The sequence below is a fragment of the Antennarius striatus genome, chromosome 4 (genome assembly GCF_040054535.1).
Source record: "Antennarius striatus isolate MH-2024 chromosome 4, ASM4005453v1, whole genome shotgun sequence".
NCBI lineage: Eukaryota > Metazoa > Chordata > Actinopteri > Lophiiformes > Antennariidae > Antennarius > Antennarius striatus.
In genome coordinates, this window is record NC_090779.1 from 14,994,789 (window position 1) to 15,011,727 (window position 16,939).

The 16,939-nt window shown below is 38.9% G+C and overlaps 1 protein-coding gene across 1 annotated transcript in view; it reads left to right on the forward strand.

The window, feature by feature from the left end:
* The first annotated feature begins 926 nt into the window (after positions 1 to 926).
* The window catches only part of LOC137594085 (receptor-type tyrosine-protein phosphatase eta-like), a 38,860-nt gene continuing 22,847 nt past the window's right edge, over positions 927 to 16,939 (forward strand). Inside the window, exons 1-4 of the mRNA XM_068313329.1 lie at positions 927 to 1,440; positions 15,868 to 15,889; positions 16,027 to 16,221; positions 16,473 to 16,736. Of these exons, the coding sequence (XP_068169430.1) occupies positions 1,381 to 1,440; positions 15,868 to 15,889; positions 16,027 to 16,221; positions 16,473 to 16,736 (541 nt within the window). The 5' untranslated portion in view covers positions 927 to 1,380. The remainder of the gene's footprint in view (positions 1,441 to 15,867; positions 15,890 to 16,026; positions 16,222 to 16,472; positions 16,737 to 16,939) is intronic.

Here is a 16,939-nt window from a genome sequence, read left to right on the forward strand (position 1 = left end):
GCACTCCTCTTCTTACAGCAAAGCAAAAGGTTCACATATAACAACATAAAAACGACATTTTCTAATGAAGTGATCGCTTCTCTGCTAATGTCACGCTGCAGTGATCTTGTTTTGTCTCTCCAGAGATGCAGACCTGACCTGGATGCAAAATTAGAAGCGGAATCAGTGGGATGGGACACACCTGGATCCGGCCCCATGCACATGAGCTATTTGTCAAAATGTGTAAAAATTAAATCTTAATTCATTTTCCCACGAGGCTTTTTTGATGTAGTAAAAGAAGTGTTGTATCACCTGAAGATTAGAAAGAAAGACAAGAAAACATGGTATGCAAGTATCTGACATTAACATTCACTAAAGTCAGGTCTACACAAGAGGCAGTCCATTTTCTGCAACATTTGCTTCTTGCCTTGTTAGAGATGCATTATGGAATACTATGGAACAATGCAGCGTTAATGCATGTGATGAGGTTAGGTTTTTTAATTACGATCTAGATCTAAGAGAACAAAATACATGTTTGGAGGGGGTTAAATATGTTTTCAGTCACAGTGCAGTAATGGAGAGGGTTAGACACTACTTTAAATATGTAGAAGACATGATGTAGATTCAGTCATTTCACATTTTCCATCGGTGAAGGTAAGAGGTTACATCTACAGTGTATGAGTAACAGATCCAGGTCCACCGCGAGGGAAAATGTTGGAAAATCATTACCTACTGATCAACACATGGATCCCAGCATAGCGAGTGGGTTAGGGTTAAAGTAAGTGGTAGACTTTTGCTTAAGCTGCCATGAACATGTCAAAATACATTAAAATCACTCTGAAAACATCAACTTACAGAGGCAATAATACAGCAAATCATTGTTAACAGTGGTAGAATAATACAATCCCCGAGTGTATCTGTTCTTTATTAACCTCAATTTATTGATCAGGCTTGACAGACAAAAGTTTAATACCAATCAACCACAAAAATGATTATTTTAATAGAAATGCCAAATCATCCTTGGATGCAGCTCGTCTAATCAATAGCGTTTTGAACATCAAGGGTTTTTCTTTCAAGCTGAAGTTTGGTTTGGCTTCACTTGACCCCCCCCCCAGTGAAGCCAAGCGTCTCTACACAGAGGAGGTGATCCTGAAGCGGAGAGTGAAGTGATGAGAGGAGTGGCAGTCAGTGAAAACTTCCCGGGTGCCGCTCCGCCCCGTTAACAGTGAGGGAAACTTTCCCTCCTCTGAGTTTTAACTTTCCTCATAGAGCGGTAGCTCGTTTTTTTTGGGGGGGGGGGGTGTTGAGAAATAAAGTCTAGATGTTGTCTCTTCAATCCACAAACAAACGTGGACGTGAAAATGTTCACCAGGTAGAGGAGTCACTTGAGTCTTGACGCGCATGATGAAGCCGCTGCTGCGCCTCGGAGTCTTTCTTCTGGTCTTCATCGCACCGATCAGGGTAAGAAACGCTTCTGTCATCCGCGATCTGCGCACATTTGAACAAGAACTCTGCTGCTGGTGTGAATCGTGAATCTACCCGGGTGTGAATGATGAAGGTCAGTTTTCAATCACACGGCTGCACCTGTTTGGAGCAGACAGTTGGTGCAACAAACTTGTTGAAAGACACCTGAAAAAAAAAGAAAGAAAAGAAATCCAGGCTCATCCAAGGTGTCATAGAAACTTCGGTGAAAAGAGGTTCGCAGTGGCTTGTGATAAAATGAATGGTCGTCCTTTGAGAATTAATTGGATTCGAACGTCTGTCAGCAAGTCCGCCTGTTGAATGCGTCAGAGAGAGAGAGCTCACACAAAGGAGGACTTTTCAGGAGAGAACACATTATGTCTAACGATGATGGACAGACGGGGACGAAAATGTACTTTTATTTTAAAAACCTCTCAAATGTTGAGTAACAATGGAAGCCAGGTGTCTTTATATTTGGGATCTTTTTATTGGTTCATTGTTTATGCAGGAGGGCACAGTTTAGTGTCCGTTGATGGGACCTGAACAAATCCTGTAGAACAGAACATCCAACCAGATCCACCTGTCCTTGTCCCACTGGTCCTTCTGGGGTGGGGTGGGGTGGGGGGGGGGAGAGAAGGGGTGAGAGAGGTTGAGAATGGCATTTGAGGACGTGTGAGGCAACACAGAGGGGTCAGGAATGGAATGAGGAGCAGCTCAGTGTCCCTGTCATTCCTGTGGACACAACTCCAACCAGTTTATTAGTTTAGGGACATTTAGGATAAGGAGAGGTGTGACATCGCCTCTGGCAAATTCCAAAGACTGTAATTAATGGCAATGTTGCATCGGTCTTTGTTTATGATTATCATGTAATAGTAGATAGTTAATGATTGTGATAGTGGATGACAGTGAAAGAGGACATGGTGTGAGGGAAGAGGATGTAGAAGACAGGGTTAGATGGAGGCAACTGATTCGCTGTGGCGACCCCTGAAGGGAAAAGCGGAAAGGAAAAGAAGAAGTTGAATAGTAAATGATTGCAAACTTTCCTCCATACTGGCCAAAACACTTTCATTAACTGCGCAAATTAAAAAAAAACAGAAACATCTTCCAGTCGCAACTCTCATCTCCCTACAGAAGAAGTGTGACAGTAACCCAAAAGTGTTCAGGGAGGTGGACTGGGTCGATATTCAAGAATTTAGAATTTAAAATGTGTAACTCTTTAATACCAGAGAAAAGCATTTTAAACTCCTTCAACACATTTACTTTGACCAGAACTACATTTCTACATATAAACACTCAAATGTTCTTTAGCCAATAAAAAGAAAACTGAGTATCGTCTACTTGAGTAAGGTTGTACATTTTGGAGCAGTGATGACCACAATTAATTCAAATATTAAAAAGTTGAAAAGTTTGTTGTTGAGGAACTCATCAGAGGCAGGTTTGTCTTGTTTGGAGACATAAACTACTCCTTTTGAAGCCTTGTATATCTGATAAAATCAGTGATCACAGGCTAATACCACGACGAGACATTATTTACACACAAAAAAAATATCAGAATAAGTTCATAAAGGTTTGATTAAACAAAAAAATTTTTTGAACCAAAAGCCTGGTATAAAGTATAAAGGAAGTTACAGCTGAAACAGGGGAAATATTATACTTCCTGTAAAGGAAATGTTTTGCATACTGTACATGTACTATTTCCACTAATCTTACTGTAACAACGTATTCTGAATGTAAATTACCCTGCAAGGTCAATGTTTTTTGTACTATGCTCTGTTTGATGTATTCCTGTGTCTTGGTTAAAATTAGTCATACCTTATATTTATTGAACTGTCATTGATGAATAAGCTTGTTTTACACCACAGCTCTTGTTCGTCGTCTTCCTCAGAGGCCAGCAGTTAAAGCTCATGATGGTGTGGGAGGCTAACAGCAACATTTTATTTCCTTATCATCACAGGACATTTATAACTCCTGAAAAACATAGATGCATATATTAGTTAATTAAATGGTCAAAAGAAAAGACACTTTTATCAGGTTACTTGATAAATGTTATTGCAGAACAGTACTGACAGTACAACATGTACTAAGGTCAGAAGGCCATGAACCAAACTGCCGTTGTCCACATGACTAAATTCGTTCATGATATGGTAAGTGTTGCTTTATTGATAAAATTATTTTGCACATGATGAACTGCAGAAATATTTCTATTTAATTCAGTATAATCATAGTAATATATTTAATTAGTTCATCATTTGCAATGTTAAATATTCCATATCATTGTTTATTCCTTGATGAATCTAATGTTCCTATCGGGGATGGTAAAATTCCATATTCTGTGTATGTGTGTTATAACTTTTTTGGAATATTTGGTGTGAATTACACATAATTCAGTTCCCAACTGTCCATCCTTTCATGATTCTGTTATTTCTATAATTGACATTTTCAGCCAGAAAAAAACAACAACTTCTGTTTTAAGTACTTGATATAATGTGCAACCTTTTTGTAATTGATCCAGCTTTTAATTACTTTTCTGTCAGAAAGAAAATCAAAACATAACCCAAAATGAAATTGTTTGGTCAAATACACTCTCAAGAGAGTGCATGTGAATGAAGGGAGAGCTTGCTGCTCATCTGCTAATGACCCATGAAAAGTACGACATGGTCCAATGATCTTTTTATGGAGATTTTTCCTGTTGTGTTTCTCTCTCTTTGTCTTTGGCCTCCTCACAGCATGTAAAAGTGAGTTAATGGTGAAGTTGGTAAGGGTGGGAGACATCTTGGAACAAGGAAATGTAATGTTTCACTTGCCAAACTGGTCCTGTCTATGACTTCTTTCTTGATAGTGGCCTTTGTAATTCGTCATACTTGTATAAAATGAGGGTGATGACGTATGTTGTGCATCTGAAAACAAGTATTCCTCTGTAAAATGTATTTCTTCTGTCACTGACTCTCCAGATCAGACACCAGAATCCCTCTTGCCTTTTGCATCTGATTGTTAATCCATGGTGCAAAAGTTGCGAGTCAAGTCCTCCTGCTCCTCCTCCACCCACTCCCAACCAGCGTTTATCAAGACAATCCAGTTTTGTATTAACAATCCAAAACATGTTGCTTCTGACCTGGGCTATGACGAGAAGCTTAACTTGTACACAATGAAAATACAAAGAGTCACAGTTCCCCAGTCCATGTAAATGTGACTCGGGCTTCAAGCTCATCTTGAAAGGCCTTATTGTCAGCAGATAGCTATCATGTTACCACAGTTCATTAGTTCTCTGGTAAAGGCAAAGTGAAAGCCAAAGAAACAGTCATGATGCCATTAGGGATGCACTGATTCCACTTTTTGCCCGGCCAAGTACAAGAACAACTAACATTTGAGTTCATGCCGACTCAGAAGACACTTACGAAAATAAATGTTAACATAGCAGACAAGACTATTAACATTTGGTTAATTTATTTTACTCCTAGTCACGTTTTTCTTTTAATCAAATTATAGTTTACAAATCCTCTGGACAGTAAAGTAGAGCATAGTTTTGGATCTTACTCCACTTTTCACATCTTCACTTCCATTGAAATATTGCCACAATGCTGACTTTGCCTTGCCGCCACCTTACTTGCTTAGGTAACAGAACTTAATATTCATTGCGGTAACAAGCAGTGGAAAAGTACACAAGCCCAGCATCACACTGATACTACCATCAGTATAAGAGCGGGTACTGTTTCAATGTCTGAGCATAATATAAAATGGAACAGGTATGAAAATAAATAAAAGTAAAATCAACAGTATCATGAATTTGAATTACTTAAAATAAAAATAGATTTTTTCATATCAGTTTACAGACTCATCAAAAAAACAACAGCACTGTTTTCCTTGGGCTGGCATGTTGCCCTGGATTCTTACCGGTACATGAAAAATAATTATTGTAATACATCAAGTTGATTGCAACTTCCTTTAAAATCATTTTGATTTTCAGGATGGAAATCAGATTGAGATCTGGACCGCTGCTGGCCATGTCATTGACTTAATACGCTTTTCCTGAATGAAAGTTTTTACTATTGATGGAGTCAAACAATGTCCAAAATTTCAATGTACACCTGTGCATTTACTCATGAGGTAATGTTAGTTGGTTGTCGTGATGATATAAACATACAAATTTGCCTTCCAATTTAGTGACACACTGTATGCTGAGGCCATTTCTTGGTCCTGTCATGCTTACATGTTGCTTTAGGAACAGCCAGTGCTCTGCCTGAACCTGCGGCATCTGTTCATTTTAAGTGGATCTGTAGATGTTTTTTTTTTAATTTTTCATTTGGTTTTCACCAAATCTGCTTTTTTTGAGATAGACAGCTTGCCTTTTTCATTCAGCTAAAAACTTAAATTCAACATGGTTGTGTGATGATTATGGTTTTGCCATTTATAAATGATGTTCTCTTCAACGGATGATCATCGAAAAGTTAAATGCTTTGAGTGATTAACCGTCAGTGGCACTCAAAGTTAATTTAATTCTCCAGTCCAGAAGAAGTGTAGCTGGATAATGTCATTAATGAGCACCAGTCAAATGTAGGACAGTGGAAGATGTTGTGGAAATACTGATATGAATGTGACCTTTCGTTTTTATACAGATGAATAGAGATGATTGTAGAGATTAAGCAAAAATAGTTGTTGTTAATTTATTATATAATATTTGTGACAGGACTGGCTTTCATTGGACCCAGCACAGGAATTCTGATAACACAGGGAGACCTGTTTTTCCTTTGGTGCCACCAGGAGGCTGGTATTTTCATTTTTTTATTGGAATGTCTGAACAACTATTTGGACCTATTGCCATAGTATTTCATAATTTTCTTCTTCTCATCAGAATCAAACTTCTGATAAAGCCACTGATCATAGGAGCCATTAAAGCAAACATTGATCTTCAGAGTCTTGATTTGGAAACAGATTTGGACATTTTTAACCCTTGATTTTTACGTAATTTTAAGGGCAGCAACTATTCTTAAGCACAAAGAAGCCAGTCATTGCTAAATAAAGGTTATGCTATATTTTATCTGCTCTTCCTTCCTTGCGGTGACCATACATCCCAGGTTCCACTTTAACACATTCAAACATCACACCATTCATCACACTTCTATGATCATTTTAATGGCCTAGCCTTCTGTGCCCAGACTCTGTGGGAGTAAGTATAAATGCATTTATGCTCCTTGTTCAACTGCTGCATGACCAGCATCATCAAGAGGAAGTACCCAGATGGATATCTCCAGCCAGCGGTTTAGAACCTGCCACAGTGCTTAGAACAGTAAATATTACATCACTTATTTCCATAGCCTGTGATGTGGCCGGCGATAACAGCGGTGTGAGTGTGGGAGGCTGATATGGAGTCAAAAACTCATCACTGAAGCCATGAACCACTGCATGGGAATGTTTGGGTTTTTTTTGGAGACGGAAGATATTTTTACAGATTCATGTTTTCTACAAGATGACTTTAGGAGCAACTAAAGCAATCATCAGTAGATAAAGTTAAAAATAAAAAAATCCCTGCAAAAGAACCCTGCTCCCCACATGTAGTATTCCTATTGCTATGCAACTCTTGGATTTAGATCATTTCTCTATGAAGACATACACTGATGAGTTTTAACATAATTGACTAAACTGTTACAAATATCCTGGTCACATAATTTTTAATAATATATAATAAAATTTAATAATATATACTGTATAATAGTTAAAGGATTGGACATAAAATCCTGACTGTACTCCTTTTTCCTGACTTTTTTACAGTAATGTTTTGGTAGCTCCATGCCACACGTCCCAACATTAAAGCAGATCTCATTAAAATCTGTCAGTGTGTTTATGTGTTATAGATAGAAATGGTGGAAATAGCCAAGGATATATTATCCTGGATGAATGCCTTTTGCCTGACAGACCAAGGGGTAGAAGTAACAAAGGAGTATCATTGATTTATTGTTTCCTGTCTAATTTATCGTGGAGTTTGACAACAAAAATTTAACAGGCTAAAAAAACAAAACAAAACAAAAAATTAAATAAAAAAACAAGTGGTTCAATCATGCAAAAACCCATGAAGACAATTCTGACAAAAAGTTTAAATTTTTTGAGAAAATATTTTTGAGAGATTTAATTTTATACATTCTTGATTAAGTGTTCTTTCCAATGAAATGTGTGTTTGGCTTGTGTGAAATAATGTCTAATGGCACAGGACAAAGGGAGGAGCGCTAACTATCTACGTGGATCGAGACGGCTTTAAATCAACCTCGAACGTTTCAAGAGAGAAATGTGGATAATATTTATGAGCCGGGTTTTTTTTTCTTGTTTTAATGAGGTGAATGTATGAAGTACAAATTAGCGTTTAAATTAAAAGTCCTTTATGTTGCTCAGATCTGTTATCAGGACTCCTGGGTGGGCACAGGAAGTGCCAGAATGTTATGTTAGCACAGAAACAATGAGTAGTTTGCTCTTGAGCTACTGAGGCACTGAACTTTAAATAGAGAACAAGCTGCCAATTCATTAAAGGCCGGAATAGGAAACCAACTTTCACAACTGTAGCGGCACACTGCGTGTGACGTTTTCTTCAAGAGGTCAACAATTTGTCAAATGACAGACAAATCCAGAGACCTTAAAGCGAACAAACGAACAAACTACAGTAGTTTTCTTTTGTGCAACAGCTACCTTGAGTATTGTTGCTAGACACACGCACACACGCACTCACACACACGCACACGCACACACACACACACACACACACACACACACACACACACACACACACACACACACACACACACACACACACACACACACACACACACACACACAGGGGCAACACATAGGGGCCATCATATCATCAACTTCAACCAGTGTTCTTGGAGAAGCAGAAATGCAGCATTCTTTCCTTCTCTTTCTTTTTTTGCTATGAGTTATGAGGAGCAGAGTTAATTGTGGATATCTCAAACTTTCAGGTGACTTCTTGATTGCTTTTAGGTCTGAGTGTTATTATAGAGGAAGGAACTGTTGGGCGTTATCAGGAGGCAAGCCGCAAAGACACTCTTGGGAATGAAAGGAGATCAGGGTGGCGGGCAGGCTGCCTTTAAGGTTGATGTAATGTTTGTCTAGTGGTCAGTAGAGCCGTTTCCTCCTCCTCCTCCTACTGGCCAATCAAAGGGCACAGACACAAAGCGTCATTGGCTGAGCCCCAGTTTTAGGAGAGACAAGTAAATGAAGTACTGACTTAATTGCAGTGGATGATATGTGATAGAGTGTCAGAAAATCTTTGGCACTTAGTCTCCAGAGGGAAATTGAGATCAAAGGGCGTCTGAACTCCAGACACTAGTAGCAGTGGTGGTTAATTAATTAGTGAAGCTTTAAAGAAAGCTTGGATGGATGTACAGCAGCTTGGATAAATTGGACAAATGGGGAGTCTAATGATGTGTCATTGTTTTATGGGATGTGTGTGATCAGCTCAGCTGAAAATCAGAAATGTCTACCTTCAGACTTTGAATGTGTAGCTACCAACACTCTTGCACCCAAAATCACCTAAATGCTAAGAGGACATCCTTGTGAAAGTAACAAGAGAAAAGAACAGAGAAACCAACAAAGTCAACAAATCTGTAAAAAAAAAAAGAGAACAAAATGAACCAATAGATTGGAAGGAAAAATCGCTGGAATTACAAAATTGAGAGGAATAAAGTGAAAAGACAGACAAACCACTGAGAAGAGGATTAACAATACTGATGTAGGGCAGGTGTGAAAGGATAGAGCGAGTTGAAAAGCAGGGTGGGAAGCAGCAGGGGCGGAAGGAAGGAAAAAATACAAAAGCAGCCTGATTGATCATTATTTTAACACACATAAGGTATGAAGACTCAGCTTAATGAACTGCAGAATAATCAAAAGATCCTGTAAGATCCTTCCAGAGGATCAGATGGAGATGAGAGTCGAGTGTTTAGACAGGAAGGGAGGATGTACAGCTGGGTGGAGTTGAGTCCCAGCAGATAGTTAAAAATTACATTGATTATCTAAACTTCAGTGTTTGTAGTGCGGTATTTCCCAAATGACACTTTTAGCATGGGCTATTTCTGCCCTGAGTCAGTGCCAAGCCATAATGGCTTGAGTCTTTGTTTTGTTTACTCAGTTAGGACAAAATAAGTGATACTTAAGAAAAGCGCCAAGGGAAATAAAGCATTTGAGAATCACAGCTCAGAGAAGTCACAGCCTGGCAGATTAGTTTGACATGAATATTTGTATAAAAACGTGAGGTTGTCATGTTAGGGTCCAGCTGTCACACTCTGGTATGTGACATTTACCATATTCTTGTGGAACATGAACAGTTTGAGATTCTTCTCAGACACAGATGTGTAGTCTTCTGGAGCCGGCTGTTGTTAAGGTCAAACGTGGTCGGGATGTGTTTTCATACTGGTTTTTATGGAGCTTTGCTTACAACTAATTTAAGTGTCCTTACATATACACCAACCAAATACTATAGAAAGTTGAAACTTTAAAATGCAAACTCATCACAAGATCCTTTTGGTTGACATAATGGAGCTTTTGATCACATAACATTCATCGTCCGATTGAGTTTGCGCTGTAACCATGGAGATTTATCTATTTAGTTGTCTGCAACAATTCAGATGTAAACTAAATCCCTTAAGATTCAGTCATCATCAATGTCACTCGTTACTCCTGTGCGTTCCTGCTGTGAGAAGTTACAATTCAAGATAAAAAATGTCTGCTGTTAGTCCTTATTAGCTTTGCATGCCAAGCATATTATTAAGCAGTGACTTATACATCCGGCCAACAGAGAGAAGTCTTCATCCTCCCTTTAATTTGAAATCTTGTTTATGACCTCTTGATTAATCCCAGAAATATCTGGGCCTTTAGCCACTGCATTTTTATCATTTTAGTTGCATCCTGTTATAGATTGTCTGTAGTTTAGTGGAATAAATTTTGCAAACAGTCTCTCATACTGATGTTTGCTGGCTAGCTGTAGACCTTGGTATTCTGTATGGGTGACTCCTTATATGCTTCATTTCAAAAAATTTAATGTTTCTATATCTGTATTTGGTTTTTTTTGTCTTATGCTAATCCGAAGTTCCAGTTAAGTTGCATCTTCCAGGGATTTGTTTTTTTATGCTTAAGCGTGATGATAAAAAAACTCAAAAAGTGACAGAGACCACGTAGATTTTTCATCGCATAAACAGTCATCTAACCTTTTGGGAAACTGTGTACTAAAAGTTACAGGTCATGCCTCTAACACTCTGTTAAACTCTACTTTGCCTCCTCTGCTTTGCAGCTATGCATGTTCAATATATATAAATAGTAAAAAGAGTGAAACGATAATTTTCCCAAGGTGATCATTAAAGTGTGTCCTCTCTGTACGGAGCTTGAGACTTAGCAATGCTAATTTAACATCTTATTTTGAGATGTTTCCTCTCATCATGTGCATTTTAATTTTTGAAAGTATGATCTGTTTTGAAAAAGGAGGTGGCTGCAATATCTGACTGACTCAAAAACGTCTTGCCAAATATTGTCTACACCCCTTTTTTTCCCCAGACTCATCACTGTGAAAACTCCATTACCAGAAAATATGTTGGGCTGTCTTTTCTCATCATCTTAAAGTCCATACTTCAGACTTTTATCTTTTCTGAAAAAGGAGGATGATTCCAAATCTCAAAAATGTCTGGCTGAATATTTTTTTCTGACCTGATAGTTTATTTTCGTCAAGATAGAAACACTGTTAATGTCATAATGTGCAGTGATAATATGGTACTTATGCAAATGTGTACTTCTTAATACAAGATGATCTCTTTTTCTATTGCTTGAAAAGAAATTTTCATTATTGACTCACAGATGAAAACAACAAATATTTTCAGGCTATGCTTGTACTGATGAAGTGCCTCAACACACTGTGTGTTGTAATAATGATCTTCCCAAACAACCCTATGCTTGACCCTCAATCAGCACTGAACCCTTGAACTCCTCATGCACTACTGCATGGCAAAGTTGTGCTTGAGAAATAAGAATAGAGTCCCAGAGGACTGGAACGAAGGGAAAGGTCACTGCTGTGAAAAGAGAAGGAAGAGTTACAGAGGACATGGGTCTCTAGGGACAGGTGGGTGAAAGCACCAACATTTGATGTGAAATGGACCTTTTTTCTCTCTGTTTGATCATTTCTTATTCTTTTTTACTAGATGTAAAACTGAAAATCCACATAGTATTACAGTATTTGGCATGACTGTCACCTGGGACAATATAACAAATGATCTTGTACAAGATTTATAGCATTATATAATAATTAAACATGATTTGTTGCAAACTTTCAACCTCCATTGTGATAATTTGCTTCTCTCTTACTACATTTTAGGATTTTTTAAATAATTAGCTAGCCAGAAATTTGTAATGGAAAATTATCACGATATATTAACCATATTTATTAATTATTAAGTTACCTGACAAAATGATCAACTGATTATCCATTGACATGAGTGGTTGGTTGGAGTTCTAATGTTTTCATTAAGCTAAAATATTTTTGTGGTGCTGCAGAACCAAATGTACTTGAAATAGAGTAATATTTCTAATATCAATTGTACCGTCATATCTTAAAAATATTATGCTAATTCTCACAAGTAATTAATTTTAGATGACTCTATAACCTGATTTGATCTTGTGAGACTGGTATGAAATCTATCCCATCATTGTTCTGTGTTAATGATTGGACCTATCTGTGATTTGTTCGGGGGGAGAATGATGTAGGTTTGAGTAATGCTGCCATGGGTTTAATGTTTAGCTTTGCCATCAACATACCGAAAGACAACACGACGGTGGGGGATTCTGGCCTGTTAGACATTTGGCTAATAAGTAATGTGGAATCAGAAACAGGATGCAGATGAGAATCAGTCTGGAAACACAGAGTTGGACGTGTGTGGATAAGGATGTGTGATATTAATGCTGCAGTGAGGATCATCACAGATAAGACATTGAGATGTAATCCTATAAGGAGGAAGAAGTGGATTTTCAAAATTTATACTTCGCAACGTTTGCATTACCTGAATACAATACAAACAAACACAAATAGAGTCATCATCACCTGATAATACCTAACTATGGAGTTTTGCTAAGCTTTACTTCCTTGTTTGAACCACCTGATGTTCAAACATGATCTCATTGTCAGTTACATGGGATTTTATTCTTTAATAATGAGATTTTGTGTGTAAAACTGAAATGTATTTAATTTGAGTTCATATCCATTATTTTATTTGCTTGTCTGTCTGTCTGTCTGTCTGTCTGCCTGGGATTGTTAACCCAGTTTTAGAATTTTGCTAATTTAAATAATAGTGTCTTTAAAATTGTACAAATATTACATAATGACATCCTTCTAACGTCGATGATTTCAGATCTTTTTTCTATCATTTAAACCTAAAATCTTGTACATGATGGTAGTTTACAAGTTAATATTTTTAGACATGATTTGCTTCAGTTCAATTCTACATTCGACAGCCAATTTAATGAACAGATAAATAACACAGTGTCATATCAATAAATTTACCTGTACCCACATGTTGTGCTGCTGTAGAAGAAAATGTTAATAATTTATATGGCCAATTCTTTCCAAATTTGGAGATGTCTTGTGACACTGAACAGGTGGATGGGTTTCCTCATGATGCTCTAAAGCTGTCTAAAACTCATTCCTGACCTCTTCTTCTTCTTCTCCTTTCAGCTTTTCCCTTCAGGGGTCCCCACAGCGAATCAGTGTCCTCCATCTAACCCTGTCTTCTGCATCCTTTTCTCTCACACCAACTACTGTCATGTCCTCTTTCACCACATCCATAAACCTCCTCTTTGATCTTCCTCTAGGCCTCTTGGCTGGCAGTTCAAAACTCAGCATCCTTCTACCAATATATTCACTATCCTCTGGACATGTCCAAACCATCTCAGTCTGGCCTCTCTGACTTTATCTCCAAAACCTCTAACATGTGCTGTCCCTCTGATGTACTCATTCCTGATCCTATCCTTCCTGGTCACTCCCAGAGAGAACCTCAGCATCTTCATCTCTGCTACCTCAAGCTGTCTCCTGTCTTTTCCTCAGTGACACTGTCTCTAGACCAAATAACATCGCTGGTCTCACCACAGTTTGTACACCTTTCCTTTCATTTTAGCTGAAATTCTTCTATCACACATCACACCTGGCACTTTTCTCCACCTGTTCCATCCTGCCTGTACATACTTATTCACCTCTTTTCCACACTCTCCATTGCTCTGGACTGTTGACCCTAAGTACTTAACATTCATTCCTCTTCTTTCCAGGACAAACCTCCACCTTTCTAGTTTCTCCTCCACCTTCCCTGCTCTCACCACAGATCACAATGTCATCTGCAAAGATAATAGTCTATGGAGATTCCTGTCTAACCTTGTCTGTCAGCCTGTCCATCACCATAGCGAACAAGAAGGGGCTCAGAGCTGATCCCTGATGCAGTCCCACTTCCACCTTGAACTCCTCTGTCACACCTACAGCACACCTCACCACTGTATTACAGTTCTCATACATGTCCTGCACCGCTCTAACATACTTCCCTGCCACTCCAGACTTCCTCATACAATACCACAGTTCCTCTCTGTGAACCCTGTCATAAGCTTTCTCCAGATCTACAAAAACACAATGCAGCTCCCTCTGGCCTTCTCTGTACTTCTCTATCAACATCCTCAAAGCAAATACTGCATCTTTAGTGATCTTTTTTGGCATGAAACCGTACTGCTGCACACAAATTCTCACTTCTGCCCTTAGTCTAGCTTCAACTACTCTTTTCCCATAACTTCATTTTATGGCTCATCAGCTTTATTCCTCTGTAGCTGCCACAACTCTGCATATCTCCCTTGCTTTTAAAAATGGGCACCAGAACACTTCTCCATTCCTCAGGCATCTTCTCACTATCTAAGATCCTGTTGAACAGCCCAGTCAGAAACTCTACTGCCACCTCTCCTACACACTTCCAAACCTCTACAGGTATATCATCAGGACTGAGTGCCTTTCCACTCTTCATCCTCTTCAATGCCCTCCTCACTCCATCTTGAATAATCTTTGCCATGTCCTGGTCCACAACAGCCACCTCTTCTAGTCTTTGTTCACTCTCATTTTTTTTGTTCATCAACTCTTCAAAGTACTCTCTCCATCTTCCCATCACACTACTGGCCCCTGTCAATAGACTTCCATCCCTATCCTTAATCACCCTAACCTGCTGCACATCCTTCTCATCTCTCTCTGTTTTGCTAACCTGTATAGATCAGTCTCTCCCTCCTTACTGACCTAGCGTACAAGTCATCATAAGCCCCTTGTTTGGACTTTTCTACCAATACCTTCACCATACGCTGCATCTCCCTGTACTCCTGTCTACTCTCCTCAGTCCTCTCAGTGTCCCACTTCTTCTTAGCTAACCTCTCTCTATATACACTCCTGTACCTCCTCATTCCACCACTGGGTCTGCTTATCTACTTTCCCTGTGTGCTCCTACCTCCACACTTATAGGTCATCGTATGTTCCTGCCTATTCTGGAAGAAAGTATTCACTATAGCCGTTTCCATCATTTTTGCAATGTCAACCTCCATCTGTCCGTCAGCATTCCTCTCCTGGATACCAAACCTGCCCATCACCTCCTCATCATCCGTTTCCTACATTAACATGTCCATTGAACTCTGCACCAATGACAACTCTCTGACTTCTAGGTATGCGCTGCCTCACTTCATCAAAGTCGAACCAGAATTTCTCCTTCTCCTCCAGCTCACATCCTACCTGTTGAGCATACCCACTAACAACATTGAACTTAACACCTTTGATTTCTAGCTTCAGATTCATCACTCTATTTGACACTCTTTTACTTCCAGGACATTCCTAGCAAACTCCTCCTTCAAGATAACTCCTACTCCATTTCTCTTCCTATCTACACCGTGATAGGACAACTTGAACCATGCTCCTAAACTTCTAACCTGGTCTCCTGGACACACAGTATGTCTACCTTCCTCCTCTGCATCATGTCAACCAACTCTCTACCTTTTCCTGTCATAGTTCCAACATTCAACATCCCTACTTTCAGTCCTACTGTATACTGTTGGCGTTCCACAAACACAATTTCCTCCTCTCCTTTCTTCGAACAACGGTAGTCCAATTTCCACTGGCACCCTGTAGGTGAACAGCACCTATGGCGGCTGTTGTTAACCGGGCCTCGACCGATCCGGTATGGAAGTCATAGATTTGATTGACATGTATGATTTGGCAAAAGTTTTACGTCAGATGCCCTTCCTGGCACAACCCTCTGTATTTATCCGGGCTTGGGACCAGCACAATAAGACACTGGCTTGTGTCCTCTTACGACTACATTTCATTGCTGACCTTTGCCGGTGAAAAATAATTGACTTTGCTTTTCTCTGTAACTTCCATAGATCTCCAGAGCAGAATGTGTTGGTAAGGATGAAGACGCTGTTTCTCTATTTTGTCCTATGTGCTCATATTCAAAAAAATTTTTAATTATATTTAGTTGCTCATTAAAAGTTGAGCTTGTTTCTTGTGGTTTCTCTAATTTTTCATCTTCTGTCTCTCAGAGAGTGAATGCAACATCCCTGAAATAGAAACATTAAGAATAACAACAACAACAGTGACGTTCGTATCAAGTCTAAATTGTAACTTTTCTATTGGGGATGATACATCTGAAAATGGTTCGATCATTGATTTGAATCCTGGAATGGTGTATGAAATCTACTTTGACTGTTGGGACTGCTGCACTAAGGTCATAACACGTAAGTCTGTCTTTTATAAACCTCTTCCATAATAATATTATTTGTGATAAAAATCACTCCTCTCCTGGTAGCATTCACTCAACTAGACGTTAGACCATCACCAACTCAGACCAAAAAAATGTATATCACTTAGTAATGTTGGAAAGAATCTCACTTAAAATGCTCTGACATGAGAGCAGTTTTATCCCTTTACATTCAAGTGCCGACAGGATGGATTGTATACTGTCAGACATTGTGTTTGTTTGCTGCAGAGCCCAAAGCAGTGACCGACCTCAGAGTGGAGGATGTGAACACAACGGCCGTCAGACTGACGTGGCTCAGGCAGAGTGATCACAAGCCTTCCTACTCCTACCTGGTGATAGCAAAGCAGGACACCATGATGGTCCACAATGACTTAACCACCACCGAGACGTACACCTTCTTCAACCTGACTCCTGGAGAACTGTACACTTTTGATGTGTTTACAGTTGTGGAAGGGGTCAGGTCCACAGTAAATAGCACCTCCGAACACGCAAGTACGATTGATTCTAAATTTGTCAACATGAAATTGTAATCCAACAGGGTTAAGTCTCAGTTCCATCAATAGCACTATCCAAACCTCGAATGTATCGATGATCTTTATCAAAGGATAAACATTCATTGTGGTTTTCAAATAAACAAGAAAATTTATTGAATGTAATATTTCAAACTATCAAAATGGTATTGTTTATACTTCCCT